The 16,164-nt window shown below is 37.7% G+C and overlaps 1 protein-coding gene across 4 annotated transcripts in view; it reads left to right on the top strand.

Annotated features, from left to right (window-relative positions):
- KANSL1 (KAT8 regulatory NSL complex subunit 1) overlaps positions 1 to 16,164 on the top strand; it is a 183,404-nt gene that overhangs the window by 157,665 nt on the left and 9,575 nt on the right. For all 4 annotated transcript variants that reach the window (XM_041724682.1, XM_041724684.1, XM_041724681.1 and 1 more), the window contains exon 7: positions 10,613 to 10,784. In XM_041724682.1, coding sequence (XP_041580616.1) covers positions 10,613 to 10,784 — 172 coding nt within the window. The remainder of the gene's footprint in view (positions 1 to 10,612; positions 10,785 to 16,164) is intronic.

The following is a 16,164-nucleotide window of genomic DNA, read 5'->3' as shown; positions in this document are numbered from 1 at the left end:
ACTGTTATGAGTGCTGTTGTATAATCGAACACTTTGAATTGTTTTGGTTGATTAATTTTCTAGATAGGCTATCACCAGCAAAAAAATAAATATGAATTTATATTTATTTATTTATAAATATGAATAAATATAAATATGAATGATACCTCTTTATACACTAATGATACCTCTTTATACACTACTTACTCCTTTTCCTTGACCAGATGTACTTACAGAACAGTGTTAAGAAATAGTTGGTCATAGCTGGTTTTAATGGCAATACTTTGAGTTTTGTTTTGTTAGGGAGAGGGAAGGAGAAGGAGAGAATCTTAAACAGGCTTCACGCCCGACTCCTAATACGGGGATTGGTCTCACAACCCTGAGATCATGATCCAAGCCAAAATCAAGAGTCGAATGTTTAACCATCTGAACCACCCAGGTGACCCTCATGATGATACTTTTATCAGTTCAGTATTAATTTTGATATAGGGTAACTTTTTTTTTTTTTTCTTTAAGATTTCTTTCATTCATTCATTCATTCATGAGAGAGACAGAGGGAGAGAGGCAGAGACACAGGCAGAGGGAGAAGCAGGTTCCATGTAGGGAGCCCGATGTGGGACTCATCCCAGGATCCCGGGATCATGCCCCTGGACGAAGACAGGCGCTAAACCACTGAGCCACCCAGGGATCCCCCCAATATAGGACAACTTCTTAAACAGAATTGGGACACTTTACCATTTGCTGTGCTTTAGAGAACTTTAAAGTGGGAAATTTTTATAACATGTGTCACTAATGTTTATTTCTTGCCCTGAGAAATTCCAGAAGAATATACCTCTGGAAAACTATTAAACAGGTTTGGTAAAACAATTAATGAAACTTCTCAGATCTCCAATAGAGTAAAAGATAATAGAGCCTTTCTCAGATAATAGCTTTTCAGATAAACTCATTCAGAATTATAGAAAGCATTCTTAATTTTTAAATCCTTGTTATCTGTGGTTGTGTGTCCATTCCTCAATCTTAATTATAGTTGTGTTCTCTTTCTTGATTAATCTTGTCAGCAGTTATCCTATTTTATTGGTTATTTCAAAGATTGGTTATTTGCTGGTAATTTCTTCTTCCTATGGTCTTCGTTGGTTTTGTTTTGTTTTTCTCCCCTCCTTTCTGTCTTTATTCAGATGCTTAATTTATTTTCTGTTCTTTCTTACGTAATAATAAAAACATTTAACTTTTTTAATTTTCTTCTAAGTGTAGTTTTGGATGTTATTCCACAGCCTTTGATGTGTGAAGTATTCTTTTTGCTATTTGTAAGTTGCCTTTGAGTTTTTGAGTTTTCCCAAGATGTACAATTGAGTTTCCAATCTCTGTGAAGTCTTTGATTTTTTTTTTAAGATTTTATTTATTCATGAGACAGAGACAGGCAGAAGGAGAAGCAGGCTCCCAGTGGGGAGCCTGATGCAGGACTCCATCCCAGGACCCTAGGATCACAACCTGAGCCAAAGGCAGACACTCAACCACAGAGCCACCCAGGTGCCTGAAGTCTTTGATTTTAATGGATATTTTATTAAAAGTTTTTCGGTTTTTTTGTTTGTTTGTTTGTTTGTTTGTTTTTTTAAAGATTTTAATCATTTATTCATGAGTGAGAGAGAGAGAGAGGCAGAGACACAGGCAGAGGGAGAAGCAGGTTCCATGCAAGGAGCCCGATGTGGGACTTGATCCCTGGACTCCAGGATCACACCCTGGGCCAAAGGCAGGCACCAAACCACTGAGCCACCCAGGGATCCCCAAGGTTTTCGTTTTTTTTTTTTTTTTTTTTTTTTTATGGCACTATCAAGTCTTTAGTAATAGCTTTGGGTTTTGATTCCCCTAAGTTTATAGTTGCAAATGGAAGTCTTCCAATTATCTCTGTTACTGTTTTCTGTCCTGTTTGGCTCTTACTTCCTGCTCCTCGGTGTCCTCGTTAAATTAAACATGGAAGCGATTGGCATAGTTTGGATGAACATAATAAGTACTCAGATGTTAGCTGTTAACATTTCTGTCATTGTTTTCATCTCTTTGGTCCTCCCATAGTGTAAAGGAAGAAAGACAAGTTAATTGCTCACATCCTATTTTAATTCTCCAAATCATTAGTTCTGACCTCTTAGGTAGGTTTTAGTTCTGCTGTCGTGAGTAATTAAGATTTTTTCTTTTCAAATTTTATATTTCCTTTCTGTGTCCTCTTATTGCCCTTTCATCTTCCCTATTTCCATGTGATTGAGGCTCTATTATCTTTTACTCTATTGGAGATATGAGAAGTTTCATTAATTGTTTTACCAAACTTGTTTTATAGTTTTCCAAAGGTATATTCTTTTTGAATTTCTCAGACTTGCTTCCCTATACCTTGTTCTGCAGTGTTTTGCTCATAGTCCTCATGCTCAGGGTTTTTTTCTTTCTTTCATTATTCTTAAAAAATGAGTTGATTTATTACTTTGCGATTTCACTAGAAAAATTTAGTACCTGAGTCTATTTGTTTCCTGTCACAGTTCTTGAGGCTAGATGTTTGAAGTCAAGATGACAGCCCTTGCTACCTCTGAAGTTCTCTAAAGAATCCTTTCTAAATGCCACTTCCTGCTTTCTTTACTAGTGGTTGCTAGCAAATCTTAGCATTCCTTGGCTTGTGTCAGTGTATCTCATGTCTCTGCCTCTGTCTTTACATGATCATCTACCCTATGTGTCTGGTCTTTGTGTTTTCACATGGTCTTCTTATTTAAGATACCATTCATTGGATTTAAGGCCACCCCAACTCAGTATCACTTCATGTTAAAATTAATCACTTCTGCAAAATCCTCTTACAGATAAGGTCACATTTTGTGGTTCCGGTTGAAACACTAGGGTAGGGTCTGGGAGGGGGGGTACTATTCTACTCTGTACACTGGCCATTGGTCTTCGTCTCTGCTACTCATTTGATGGTTTAATCTTTTTCTCAGTTCTAAGCCTGGAAAGATGTTATTCCTAATTCAGTTCCTGGGTTTCAGCAGCTTTCATATTTAGCATATTTGTGCTCTAGTTAGAGAAATAGTTGGACTTCATTTTACTCCCACTGCCAGTTTTCTAAAACTCTTCTGCACCACTGAATTTTTTTTTTTTTACCACTGAATTTATTTGAAAAATTTGAATTCCCTGTATATGAAAAAAACTTAATCAGGTTTACCTGCCTCTTTCCCTAATTTTTTTTAATTCTGTAAGATATAGAGAATGAGATAACAAACGTACATACCACCTTAAATATTAATATCTTGACTTTTTTTAATATTTAAAAAAAATTATAAATGAACATTTATCTTCTGTCATCTCCGCTACCTGCTTCCTTCCCCAGAGGTAACCGTTATCATGAATTTGGTGTTTATACTCCCAGTTCAGGTTCTTAGATTTTTACTACATGTGTGTGTGTATATATCCATGAGTAAAGTGCAGTGTGTATTGTTTCGTCTAATGTTCATATACAAATTTTTATAAATGCCATCATGGTGTACATATTCTGCAACTTGGTATGTTTTTTTTTTTAATTCATTGTTGTCTTTTCAAGATCCTCCATATTGATAGACATAATTTTAGTTCATCTTTTGAAAATAGTCCACAATTCCTTAAAAAAGACAATGTTTGTGTGGGTGTGAGTATATCCATATCCCGTTTGTTGACTTCAGGGTTCTAAATTTAACTTCTATTTTGGGCTTAATAATTGTGTTCATATCTTCTGTGTCCTTGGTCTGCTTTCAGTTTCTCTTTGAAATATATTTGGTAGGGCAGCCCGGGTGGTTCAGTGGTTTAGCGCTGCCTTCAGCCCGGGGCATGATCTTGGAGACCCAGGATCGAGTCCCATGTTGGGCTCCCTCATGGAGCCTGCTTCTCCCTCTCCCTGTGTCTCTGCCTCTCTCTGTCTCTCATGAATAAATAAAATCTTTTAAAAAAAAAAAGAAAAAGTATTTGGTATATACTATTGTGCAAATTTAAGGTATACGTGTTGATCTGGTCATTGATATGTCTGCCAATTCCAGCCTTAACTAACACCTCTATCATGCCATATGATTATCATTTCTTTCTTAAAGTGGAAATAATTGAGGTCTAGTCTCTTCCCATATTTATAATATAGTACTGTTGTCTCTGTAATCACTATACCATGTGTTAGGTCTCCAGGACTTATCTACTAACTGCAAGTTTATACTTTTAAACAACCTCTCTTATTTCCCCATCTCCCCTTAGATACATACAAATTAATGGTTTTTATTTGTTTTTGCTATCTTTTCTTTCATCATTGTGTTCCCCTTTTGGTCTGCAGTAATGATTTTACTTTAAATAGGTGTCTTGGGGCAGCCCGGATGGCTCAGTGGCTTAGCGCCACCTTCAGTCCCGGGTGTGGTCCTGGAGACCTGGGATCGAGTCCCACGTCAGGCTCCCTGCATGGAATGGAGCCTGCTTCTCCCTCTGCCTGTGTCTGTGCCTCTCTCTCTCTCTCTCTCTCTCTCTGTGTCTCATGAATAAATAAATAAAATTTAAAAAATAAACAAATAAATAAATACGTGTCTTGGTAGGTAAGTACTTGGTAGATAGATCTTTTTCCGTCCCTTTGTTTTCACTTTTTGTATGACGGTTTGTTTTAGCAGAGATGAGTTAAACATTTACATTTCTCTGATTACTATTAGATTTGGAATCATTGCTTTCATAATTTTTAAGTCTTGCCTTCTCTCTGCCTGTTTTTTTTTTGCGGGGTCGGGGGGAGCTCTTCTGCTATTGGGTTAATTAAGTCTTTAATTTTATTAAGTAGGCTCCACACCCAACGTGGGGGCTTGAACTCACAACCCTGAGATCAAGAGTCCTATGCCTTACCAGCTAAGCCAGCCAGGCCACCCCAGTTACCTTGTTTTTAAATACTTACCAAATTAGTCATCTGTGAATTCATAGTTCTGTTGACCAACACATTTGCCATTCTTGTTCATGGTTGCCATCCCACTCTGTCCTTGCTGAACACTTCCTTCAGTAGCCTTCTAACAAGGGTCTAGTAAATTGTCAAGTCAACCTTTACATACTGTTTTGTGTGTAAATATATACGTATGTGTAATTGCCGTTATAAATTGCCTTTATTCTTGAATGATGGTTTAACTGCATGGAAAATTTTTTATTCAGCAGTTTGAAGATACTGCATTGCGTTCCAGTATTTATTGTTGATGAAAATTCTGATGTCAGTTTCTCATTCCTCTATAGTTTATGTGTATCTTCTTTCAGCCCCAGTACTTTGAGTTTTGTTTCCATGTTTTGCAGTAACAAGGGGCATATTTAGATGTATGAGTTAATTTTTAACCACTTTGGTCTTAGCTTGTACCCTCATTCTGAGAGTTCTTGTCTGTCTTGAGTTTTTAAATTTGAAATTTATTATTTCTTTAAATTTTCCCTCTCTTTTCCTCCTTAATATAGTGTATATATATATATTTATATATAGATTGTCATAGATCGTTTCATTCTCTCTTCTACATTTTTTTTCTTCGTATTTCCACCCCTGTCTTGCTGTTGTTCTCTGTAGTCTTCTGTGACTGTTTCTTCTGTTCATCAGATTTCTCTCCAGCTATGTTTAGTTCACTATTAAACTTGTCAGTTGTTTGGTTTTTTGTGGGTTGGTTGGTTGGTTGGTTTTTTTTAACTTCAGTGTGTGCTTTTCATTGAAAATTTGTTTATGGTTGCTTATAGAAACATCCTTTTTTTTTGTTTTCATCCTTTCCTAGTCTTTTATGGTGTTCCGTCCTTTATCTTTTTGAACAGCTTTAATATATGTACTGTAAAATTGCTTTCAGATTATTCCATTTCCAGAGGCCCCTGGCTGGCTCGCTCAGTAGAACATGTGACTCTTGATCTTGGGGTCCTGAGTTCTAGCTCCCATATTGGGCTTAGAAATCACTTTTAAAAAATTACTCCATTTCTAGTTTGAGAACAAATTCTCCCCATTTTTGCATCTACTGACTACCTCACATCAGTCTGTTTTTTTTGTCTACTTTGTAATTTCGCAGTGAGCTCATCTGGGGCAGGAGTGAGGAAGGCATGTTTTCTGTAGGAGTCTTGAGTGATCCCTAGACTGTGGAAGTGAAAAGCTGTGAAAGCACAGTTTTCCATTGGTCATCTTTTCCATTTTTTAAAACTAATTCATTTAGAAATATCACCTTTGTTACATATTAAGCTCTCATGTATACTTTGGTCTAGGTCTCTGTTTAAATTTTCTGTAGCAGACTTAATTACTGTAACTTTAAAATATTTTGATATATATTAGAGCAAGTCACTCCCTTCTATTTTTGCTTATCAGAAATTTTATGGGGACTTTTCCCTTTAAGTATATATTCTTTCAGTTACAGTTTTAAGATTATTTGTGTAAATCTTTCTTTCTTAATCATTAACAGCTTTAAAAAGCTTTAAGTTTACAAGTTCTATAGTATTTTTTGTTATTTTTTTTTTAATTTATTTATTTATGATAGTTGGGAGAGAGAGAAGCAGGCTCCGTGCACCTGGAGTCCAATGTGGGACTCAATCCCGGGTCTCCAGGATCGCGCCCTGGGCCAAAGGCAGGCACCAGACCGCTGCGCCACCCAGGGATCCCCTTTTTTGTTACTGTTAACAGTCAAGAATAGAATCTTTTTTTTCACTTGTATGTTTTTAAATTACAGTTATTTTTAAGAAGGTGACATTTCAGAAAAAGACATGAGGAGAGAGGAATAACGATGGAAAGGCTCATGATCTGGAATTTTGCCTACCATATTGAGGAAATAGCAATGGTAGAGTGAGCAAGGAGAGAAACAGGAAATAAAAGGAAATGAGGTCAGAGAGGGGATAGAGGTGACAGATGGAATAAAGCTTTTTTGCACACCATTGCAAGAACTTTGGCTCTTATTCCTTATGAGACAGGGTACCATTGGAACATTATGAGCTAAGGACTGATGAACCAAGGTTACCCCTACAACTGTATTTTTGTTAGTCAGAAGGAGGGGGCAAACAGGAAGATAAGCTAGGAGTTATTTAAGAAATACACATGAGAGAGGCACCTGGGTGGCTTAGTCAGTTAAGCATCCAACTCTTGATTTCGGCTTAGGTCATGATCTCTAAGTCATGAGATCAAGACACATGTCAGGCTCTGTGCTGGGTTTGGAGCCTGCTTAAGATTTTCTCTCTCCCTCTCACTTCCCCCTCTCCCCCTCCTCCTCTCCCTTCCTCTCTCCCTCCCCTCCCCCTCCCCCTCCTCCTTCCTCTCCCCTTTCTCCCCCCCTCCCCCTCCCTTCTCCTCCCTCCTTCTCTCCCCCTTCTGCCCTCCCACCAAAAGAATTCATATGAGAAAAGATACTAAGACCAGGGTGATTGCAGTTGAGGTGGTATAAAGTGGTCAGATTCTGGATACAATTAGAAGGTAGAGACTACAGGATTTCATGATTGGATAATGGGGTATGGTAAAAGAAGGGAGTTTTAGGATGAGTTCAGAGATTTAGCACTGAACAGCTAGAAATGGGGAAGAGCAGGAGCTCAGTTTTGAACTGAGGTACCTGTTAAAACATCTAAGTGAAGTTGAGTAAGCAATTAAATATACAAATGAAATTATATTAATGGATATACTGATATTGAATAATCCTGATATCAAGAAGCAAATCTCTACTTGCTCAGGTTTGGTTGTTTATATTTGTTGTGATTTTTAAAAATTATTTTCTTATAAGATACATGTTGTGATCTAAAAAGATATGTTCTGGGGTGGCTGGGTGACTCGGTCAGTTAAACATCTGCCTTCTGCTTAGGTTCTTGAGATGGAGCCCCTCAGTGGGCTCCCTGCTCAGTGGGAGTCGGCTTCTCCCTCTCCTTCTGCTCCTCCTCCCTGCTCATTCTCATTCTCTCTCTCAAATAACAAATAAATTAAATCTTTTTAAAAATAGGTTCATGTATACAGTTTGGCATCTTATTTCTATGTGAATGTGTGTCTTTGTGTAGTTAATAAATATATCCATAGGATAAATTCTAACTGTAGATTTATGCAAAGCATGTGTGAATGAAGTCATTTTAAAGTTGTCCAAACTATCCTTCAAAATAGTCCAAAAACTTACATTTCAATAAATTATATTTAAGATACCTTTTTTTTAAACTTTATTTGAGAGAGCACGAGTGGGGGAGGGGTGCAGAGGGAGAGGGAGACTCCTCTTTCTGCAGGGAGCCTGACTCAGGGCTTGATCCCAAAACCCTGAGATCATGACCTGAGCCAAAAGCAGCAGCTTAACCAACTGAGCACCCAGGTGCCTCGTGATACTTTTTATATATACTCCTAGGTTATATTTATTAATATTTTACTTTACAGACTTGTTCAAAAGTGAGATTGATGTTTAAGTTACACATGTGCACAAAGCCTTTGTCAAGTTTTAAGTTAGAATTTTGTTTTTATGAAAGGACAGTAGAGTTCTAATTTATTTTGGTATCAGCCATCTTAATTGAATAAAAAGTTATCTGTTCTTTAATGTTTTTAAAGATTTCACCAAGGAAATAGACTTGACTGAGCCTCTACATTTTTTTAGGCATACATAGGGTATTCCCTTCTTAGATGTAACACAAAAATATATAACATTTAAACATCACAGAAATGCATACTGTGTACACACATATTACATATATACACACAAAGTTCCTAGTTTTTCACTTAAATAGTGCTTTTTGGGGTTCTTACATGTTTGCATTTCTTTTTCTTTTCATTAAGCCAGTCTTAACAGTTTACTTGATTCGTTGATCTGTTCCTGTCCACTCCACCCTTGAAAGTGGGTTTAGGAAGAAGGAAAAGGAAAACCCCCAAAAAACAGCTCTTAAATTTGCTGTTTCTTGCATCTGTTTCCTCTCTGGACAATTGTCAGCTGTTAGCTTAACCTCTTCCCTTAGTTTTACTTTATTTTTGCCATATTCTTTTTATTCTACATCTGATCTATTGGCTGTTGACTTAAGTTACACTACAGCCATAAATGGAATGTTGTTTGTTTTTCATACAGACAACTAATTGATGCAGTGGGTTAGTTTATGAGGGAAAAACATACCTCCATTTTAAGATCTATTATTTTGATGTTGGTATATATTTCTAATCTCTTTTTAATGTTTTAAGTTTTGGTGCAATTTCTAGATCCTGCCTAATTACCTAAATCCTCCCATTCGTTTACTGTGTCTTCTGTGGTTTTCATCTCTGCCACCAGCTCTCTCTCAACTCTCTATCAGCTCTCTTTCTCAAAATGTTCTCTCAGAAATCCAGCCCTGATTAAAACAGAGTGCAAGGGATATTTCTTCCCAAAACAGTACCAGTTAATGTTGTCTACACAGTAGTGCCATGTTTAATTGGTATAATTCCCTTTCAGTGGCATCTACAACTGCAGCTTATTAGAGTTCTTTTACTTTTGTCCATATTGCCCAGTCTAACCTTCTTTGCATGCTGCCCATCTATGTGGTTGCATGATGAAGGCAGTTGGGGAATGTTGATAAAGACCACATTGTTCTCCTATTTATCTCTTCCCTGTATATGTCTGTAAAGGCAGATAGCTTTCAAGAGATGTTTGTGCGGAAACTAAATACAACTCTTGCAATTGTTGCCTTTTTGCTAGCAGAGTTTCCATGCTACCGTTTTGTTTTTATGACAATACTACCTTGCTCAGAGCATCCCCTTCTCATGGTGCTGTTCTGCGGGCAGGTCCTTTTCTTCTAGGACGGTATTGCGGTCCAAATGACTTTTTATGGGTCATGATTTAGCACATGCCAGACTTGTGTTGTCCTAACACTAGAAGCTAGGGATCCTGCATTCAGTAAGACCTGAAGTTCATTCCTCAAAGTATAAAATTGTGGGAGAGGGGAGAGACTTTTTTTAAAAAAACAATATTGTCTTTTGAAGAGTTAGATTACATTTTATTGTAGACTTAGCAGAAGAGGTTCTTATTCTGCCCACATGTGTACAGAAGAAGTTTAATGGGAATAATTTCTAGCCCTTTGGATTTAATGTAACATATAAAGACTAGGGTGTGAATACTCCCCATACCAAATTTATTTTCATTACTTAGGCATGAACTTTATAGTCGTGAGTCTTAGGCTAGGTTAAAAAGTGGCTAATGATTTCTGTGTGTAATCCAGGGAAACTAGCGACCTTGTTTTGAGACCACCTGAAAGTCTTTAGGAGTTGTGAAAAGAACAGGAGAGATGTGATTGGTTTATTCAGGCTCCTAAGTGCATGAAATTGCCAGAGAGCAAGTCATGTCCATCTGGGAATCAAGTGCCAACTATTCATCTTAGGGACCATTGAATACTATCAAGATGGTAGAAACCTTCAGGTTTTATAAGGTGTCCTCAGCACAGCTGCAATAGCTTTAAACTCACGAGTTTGGTACCTAGATAAGTGCTTAGGGCTCCGGCTCCAAGTAACTGGATTTCATCATTGAAGAAGCAGCAGGTTTACTTAATTACTTTGAAGGTTAGCTTGTTGGACAAAAGGGAATCTTTTAACAAACTAATTGAACTTCTGGTTATTAGTGGCATATAGAAAGGCCCTTTTGAATCTTTGGGATAATGAGAGAGAGCTGGTTTTTTAGCAGTCACTGAACTGTCAGTTCTGTTTGGCTCTTCACAGGTTCACCGGAACAGCACAATGCGCTCTGGCTGTGATGTGAACCCCTCCTGCGCACTGTGTGGCTCAGGCAGCACCATCACCATGCCTCCAGAAATTCACTATGAAGCCCCTCTGTTGGAACGCCTTTCCCAGTTGGACTCTTGTGTTCACCCAGTCCTAGCATTTCCAGATGGTAAGAAAGCCACACAATATAAACTTTAAAAGATAAAGTTTAGAGCTTTAAAGGCTTCAAAGTGACAGAAAATCAACCAGGATGCTGGTACAACCCAGGTACTATCAAGGTATCAATTTCAGCCAACAGAATCTCTTAGAATTTTGCAGATATAGGGTACAGCAGATCCACCAGACCAAAATGTGCCACTAAAAGATTACAACTTGCCAGGAGAGAGATGGTCCCCCAGCCTTTCAAGTGGCTCCTGACCGAAAATAAAACCTTGCCTAGTTTTGCTTACAGTATGGTCCCAAGTTTTCCACTAAATATTTCCACTTTTACTAGAAGTCACATGGTAGCAGGAATGTTAGATCAAACTCTTTCTTACGGTCAAGGGAGTTCTGATAAGAAGTCCTGAAGCTGTTGCAGGATTTGAGTAGGCAAAAAAAATTCAATCATTTGAAGAACAGATAAAGGAGAAGGGATTATAGTAATCCTGTGTTTGATCGACTATCAAACAGAATAGGGTATTCTGTAGACTAGGGTGTCAGTGATGATTTTTTTATATATAAATAAAGTTTTATTAGAACACATCCATGCTCATTTGTGTACATATTGTCAGTGGCTACTTTTCTGCTACAGTGGCAGCAGCATTACATAGTTGCAACCCAGACTAAACAGAGAGTGTGGCCTGCAAAGCCCAAATTATTTACATCTGCCCCTTTAAGAAAAAGTAAACCTTTGGACCATGTGGATGGCAAGCTGGCAGGATTTTATTTTAGGTGGGGAGTGGTGGAACAGTAAAATAAACTTTAGAACATAAAGAGAAAACAGTAACACATCTTCCTGTCTACTTCAGATTCAGAGTTCATTGGCTTTTACCTTCTCTTGCCATTTGGATTACAGCTCATACAACTTAAAATTTTATTTGGTTTTCAAAGTACCTTCCTTGTACTTTGTTTTATTTACTTCTCAGTAAACTTGTAAGGTGTTAAACTTCAGTTTGGTAGATCAAGAAAAGGCTTAGAAAAGTGCTTTTTCTCAGGCTGAATGGCTACTGAATTTATAAATTCGAGTCATCTGGTGCCTGCCCTTCGTTTCACTGTAACATGCTTCTTCCCCGCCAGGTTAATAAAATAGAGAAATCAGTTTTCTGTGCATTCCTAGACTTTGACTGCAGATGGAGCCATCAGGAAGACTTAGAAATACTTCTTGGCTTACTCTCCTAGGATCACAGTGTTGAATTGTGTGGTCTCATATTTGAGTAAAGCCTGAAGCCTGTAGTTAATTCTGATTCTGATAAAGCCTCTTCCATTCTCGCTGAGTATCAGCTTATAAACATGGTGATCATTTGTCAACAGCGTTACCACATACAGTTGTGAATTGCCTTCCTCATCGCCTAGTCACATATGCTCAGACTGTTTGCCTGACAACTACTGCTCTTACACTTCCTACTCCATCCCATTTCAAGCAGCTGTAGTTAGCACTGATGGAGAACGGAAGGAAATATGGGGAGGTTCCTTTCTCTGGTCTTTACTTTCCTGCCTGCCTTTAAGTACTTTTTCTGTCTCCCTGTCTCGCATAGCTCCTTACCATGATACTGCGGCTTGGGCAAGAGAGTTGGTCATTAAATCTCCTTACAAGACTGTAAAGGAGAATATAAATATTTTATTATTTCAAGTAGGATGTATGAACATATTTGCCTGTGGATAAATTAGACTTTATGGATTGACCTGGGGAACACAGTTACCATATCTAATATTGTTTTTGTTGGGATAATTTTGCTTTGATCCAAACAAATACCACATACCAAATGTTTGTAAATTTGTAAGATTTTCACAAAGATGCCCAACTCCAGAGGGCACCATTATTCTGTGTGAATAGCACCTTCTAAATATTGAGATATCCATATATCATTGTGTAGAATAGTAAGTAAGAGTGAAGATTAGCAGCTAGTGTAATACTGTGGTGGGTCAAACACACATGCACCTGACCTCTTGACCATCCGTTTACAGCCTCTTCTCTAGAAGGTACTTAGAGATGGCAGGATTTTCAAGTAGTTTAGTAATGTTTCCTAACCAGTTTGTAGGTAGGGTGGTGACCAACTGCAGCTTTTAATCCTAAAGTTCTGTCCTCCATGTCAACCATACACCTCAGCTGTTCACATTAAGTGTGGCTAGAGATGAAAGAATTTGAGGAGCTGTGTGCCTGGCGGGAAGGTGGAGGCTTTAGGGTGTGATAACTCTTTAGTACTCCAGGGAGGAGGAGCTTGCTTCCTTATCAAGCCAGTTAATCCTTAGCTTGAAATAAAAAGGATGTTTAAACCTTTGTGGAAAGAATGTTAACTTGAATTTAGGCTTCATAAGAGCACCACCTGCTGGCCTTTGAAGATCTATGCTATTTTGAGAGAGTTTACCAAGACTGGTAGATATAAGTCTACTGCAGTTTACCAGCAGGAGGAGGAAGTGAGTATTATAGAAAATTTGCTTGAGAAAATGGTGGAAAGTAATGAGCAAAACAGTCAAGTGAATCATGGAATGTCAGACCCCGGTGAGCATGAAGTCAAGGTGTTTTCATTTTGTCTGAGGCAGTAGTAACTTAAAATGATGTTAGTTTCCTTCTATTTCCTATTTCCTGTTTTAACACTTCTGTTTTCCTGTTATTGACCCTATCAAGCATCTGCACCCTCTCCTTTGATAATGGCACTTTAATGGCATGGCCTATGTGGGTATGGAACATCTGAAGTCCTTTAGCTGAATGGGTCCCTGTTGTGTTCTCTTCCATTTCATACTTTTTCATTGCTTACTTTCAGGTCCTGCATATCTAATCCATTTCAGCCCTTTAGTTCTACATGGATCTCAGGTGTTATTACTTCTACTTAGAGCATGAACTCAGACCAGCATTTCCTAAGAGATCATTTTTGTTCATTAACTGGGAGATTTAACTGACTTCCTGTTCACTCTTATATGAAAGCAGTTAAACACATAGCATACTTCTACCAAAGTATAACAGCCTGAGTCCTTTCAGCAGTTTATTATTATCCCTAACTGCTTCTTCATTGGGTTTATAGGGGAAATTGCTCTTGATTGTGCTGAATATCTCAACTCCAAGGCACAAGGTGGTATTCTTCCAATTGTAGCAGCTTCTACTTCAGAGCATTCAGGTGAGGGGAGGGGATTAGGTATGGAGCTGGAGTCTGAGATAACGTGTGCTTACTCTTATTGATTGATATTGGCTTTCTGGACTTAACTCCGTAATTTTTTAAGATGCACCTGAGGTCTTAGGGTGCAGTAGGAAAGAGTGTTATGAGTTTAGCTTTTGCCTGCAGCAGAGGGAGAGCTAGAACATGTGTGCTGAGATGTTACCTGCCCAGACCTAGGCCTGCCACCTCATTTTACAGATAAAGCTAAAATCCGGCTAAGTGGATTGTTCTTATTTTCACGTTTTACTCAGTGATGGAATTAGGACCTGAATCCAGGCCTACTTATTTCCAGTCCAGTGCTATTTTCCATTATAAATCAGGTCGCTCATATTCCTTCCTACCTTCTTTTTTCCTGGCTTAATTTTCAGGTTTGGGAGAGCAATGACAAGGGAAAATAAAAGGAAAAAAAAAAAAATGAAATCATCAGTCTTTTGTTGTCCCATTATATAGACTTTGCCAATTTTTCTGTTGATAAGGGGTGTCCTGGGATATAGAGGAAGTGTTTTCCCCTTTCTGAGGCCCTTTAGACATTCAGCATAGCCCAGCTTTCAGAGTACCTCCAGACAATGTTTTACTTTCTACATACCTTTTTCCCTAACCATTCTGAATTGCAACAAAAAAATATTTACCAGTAATATGTCAATTCAATTTTTGATTATTAATGGGAAATCCTTTTTTTAAACATTTAACATTTAAACATTTAAACATTTGACTTTCTTTGGGGGGGGGATCAAACCCCAATCAAGTTTATTGAGGGGCTTGGGGGAAGAGTGGAAAGATTAGGAGGAATATGTGGTCTGGTTAGTATCTCCCTAGCTTTCAGGTTGCTGAATGCTGACCTTTATATTTTAAAGGTTGGGATAGATGAATTTGTTTTTAAGTGTGGAAAAGAAAGCATGATTATGCAAAAAATAAATTTTTTTTTTTTCAGAAGACAGCACTGCCCTCACATACTATATCTCAGTACTTGTGGACATACAGCAAATATTTATTATCTTTAAAGCTTTAGTAGTTTTCTTAGCTTGTTTGACTGCCATAAGGTCCAGTGGTCTATTCTCAGAACTAGAAAATAATATCTGGTGCTGAGGTTCCTTGCCCATTGGGGGAAAGCATCCCTGAGAACAGAACTATTTTATTCATTCAGGGATATATGTTCATTCCAGTTGTGAGAAGCCTAATGTTCACATTTGTCCCTAAAGTGTCATGAAATCCATGGTATATACTATAGGGAAAGGGTGTTTGAATGAACATGTTTTATATTTTAAAACGGAGCATAATGATGTTTACACCAAAATGAGATACATGTTGTAAGTTAATTAATTCTCAAGTATAAGGCCAATAAAATGAAAACTGCCGAACACTGCTGAAAGGAAATTAAAGAAAAACTAATAGATATACCACATTCATGGATTGAGAAACTTGGTATTGATGGCAGAACAAAAGGCACTTCTCCCCAGATTGATCTGTAGAGACAGTGTAATACACAACAAGCTCTTTTGTTTTTTGGGCTTTTTGCAAAAGCTTAAAAGAAGAAACAAACCCTACAAGGAAGAATCCGATTCCACTTTATCTACAGCACCAGAGGTTAGAATACAGTTGAGTGACAGCTTTAAAGAAAGGTCTGAGAGAAAAATGGTTTCAGTCTAGAAATACTTTTTCTAAAGAAATTACTCAAGGACACATTCTCAGGAAAATAAAAAATGAAATGATAGAAGAAATGGTAAAACAAAAAATAAAAACTATTGTTTAAAAGATTAATTTTGATATTGAATATTAACTAATCAGTGAAAAAAGAAATCTCTAGGTAAGGGATGCCTGGGTGGCTCAGTGGTTGAGCATCTGCCTTTGGCTCAGGTGGGATCAAGTCCCACATCGGGCTTCCTGCATGGAGCTTGCTCTCCCTCTGTGTTGTGTCTCTGCCTCTGTGTATGTGTGTCTGTCTCTCATGAATAAATAGTCTTTAAAAAAAAAAATCTCTAGGTGAGAGGTAAGGAGCTAGGAGGGGGCAGATAGTACTCAGTAGATAATAAATATTTGTTGAATGAATATATCCTGATTAACTGTGTTGATAGGATTAGATTTAAATGTTTTAGTGTCTAGAAAACTCCATTGATCTACCAAAAGGTGTTTTTAAGATGGGATGTTTAACTTGAAAATAAAAGGCAGAATCGACTTGCTGGTGAGTAAAGGAATGACTTT

This window comes from Vulpes lagopus, chromosome 12 (assembly GCF_018345385.1).
Source record: "Vulpes lagopus strain Blue_001 chromosome 12, ASM1834538v1, whole genome shotgun sequence".
NCBI classification, from domain to species: Eukaryota; Metazoa; Chordata; class Mammalia; order Carnivora; family Canidae; genus Vulpes; species Vulpes lagopus.
The sequence above is the reverse complement of the archived record's forward strand: the minus strand, read 5'-3'. Positions and strand labels throughout refer to the sequence as shown.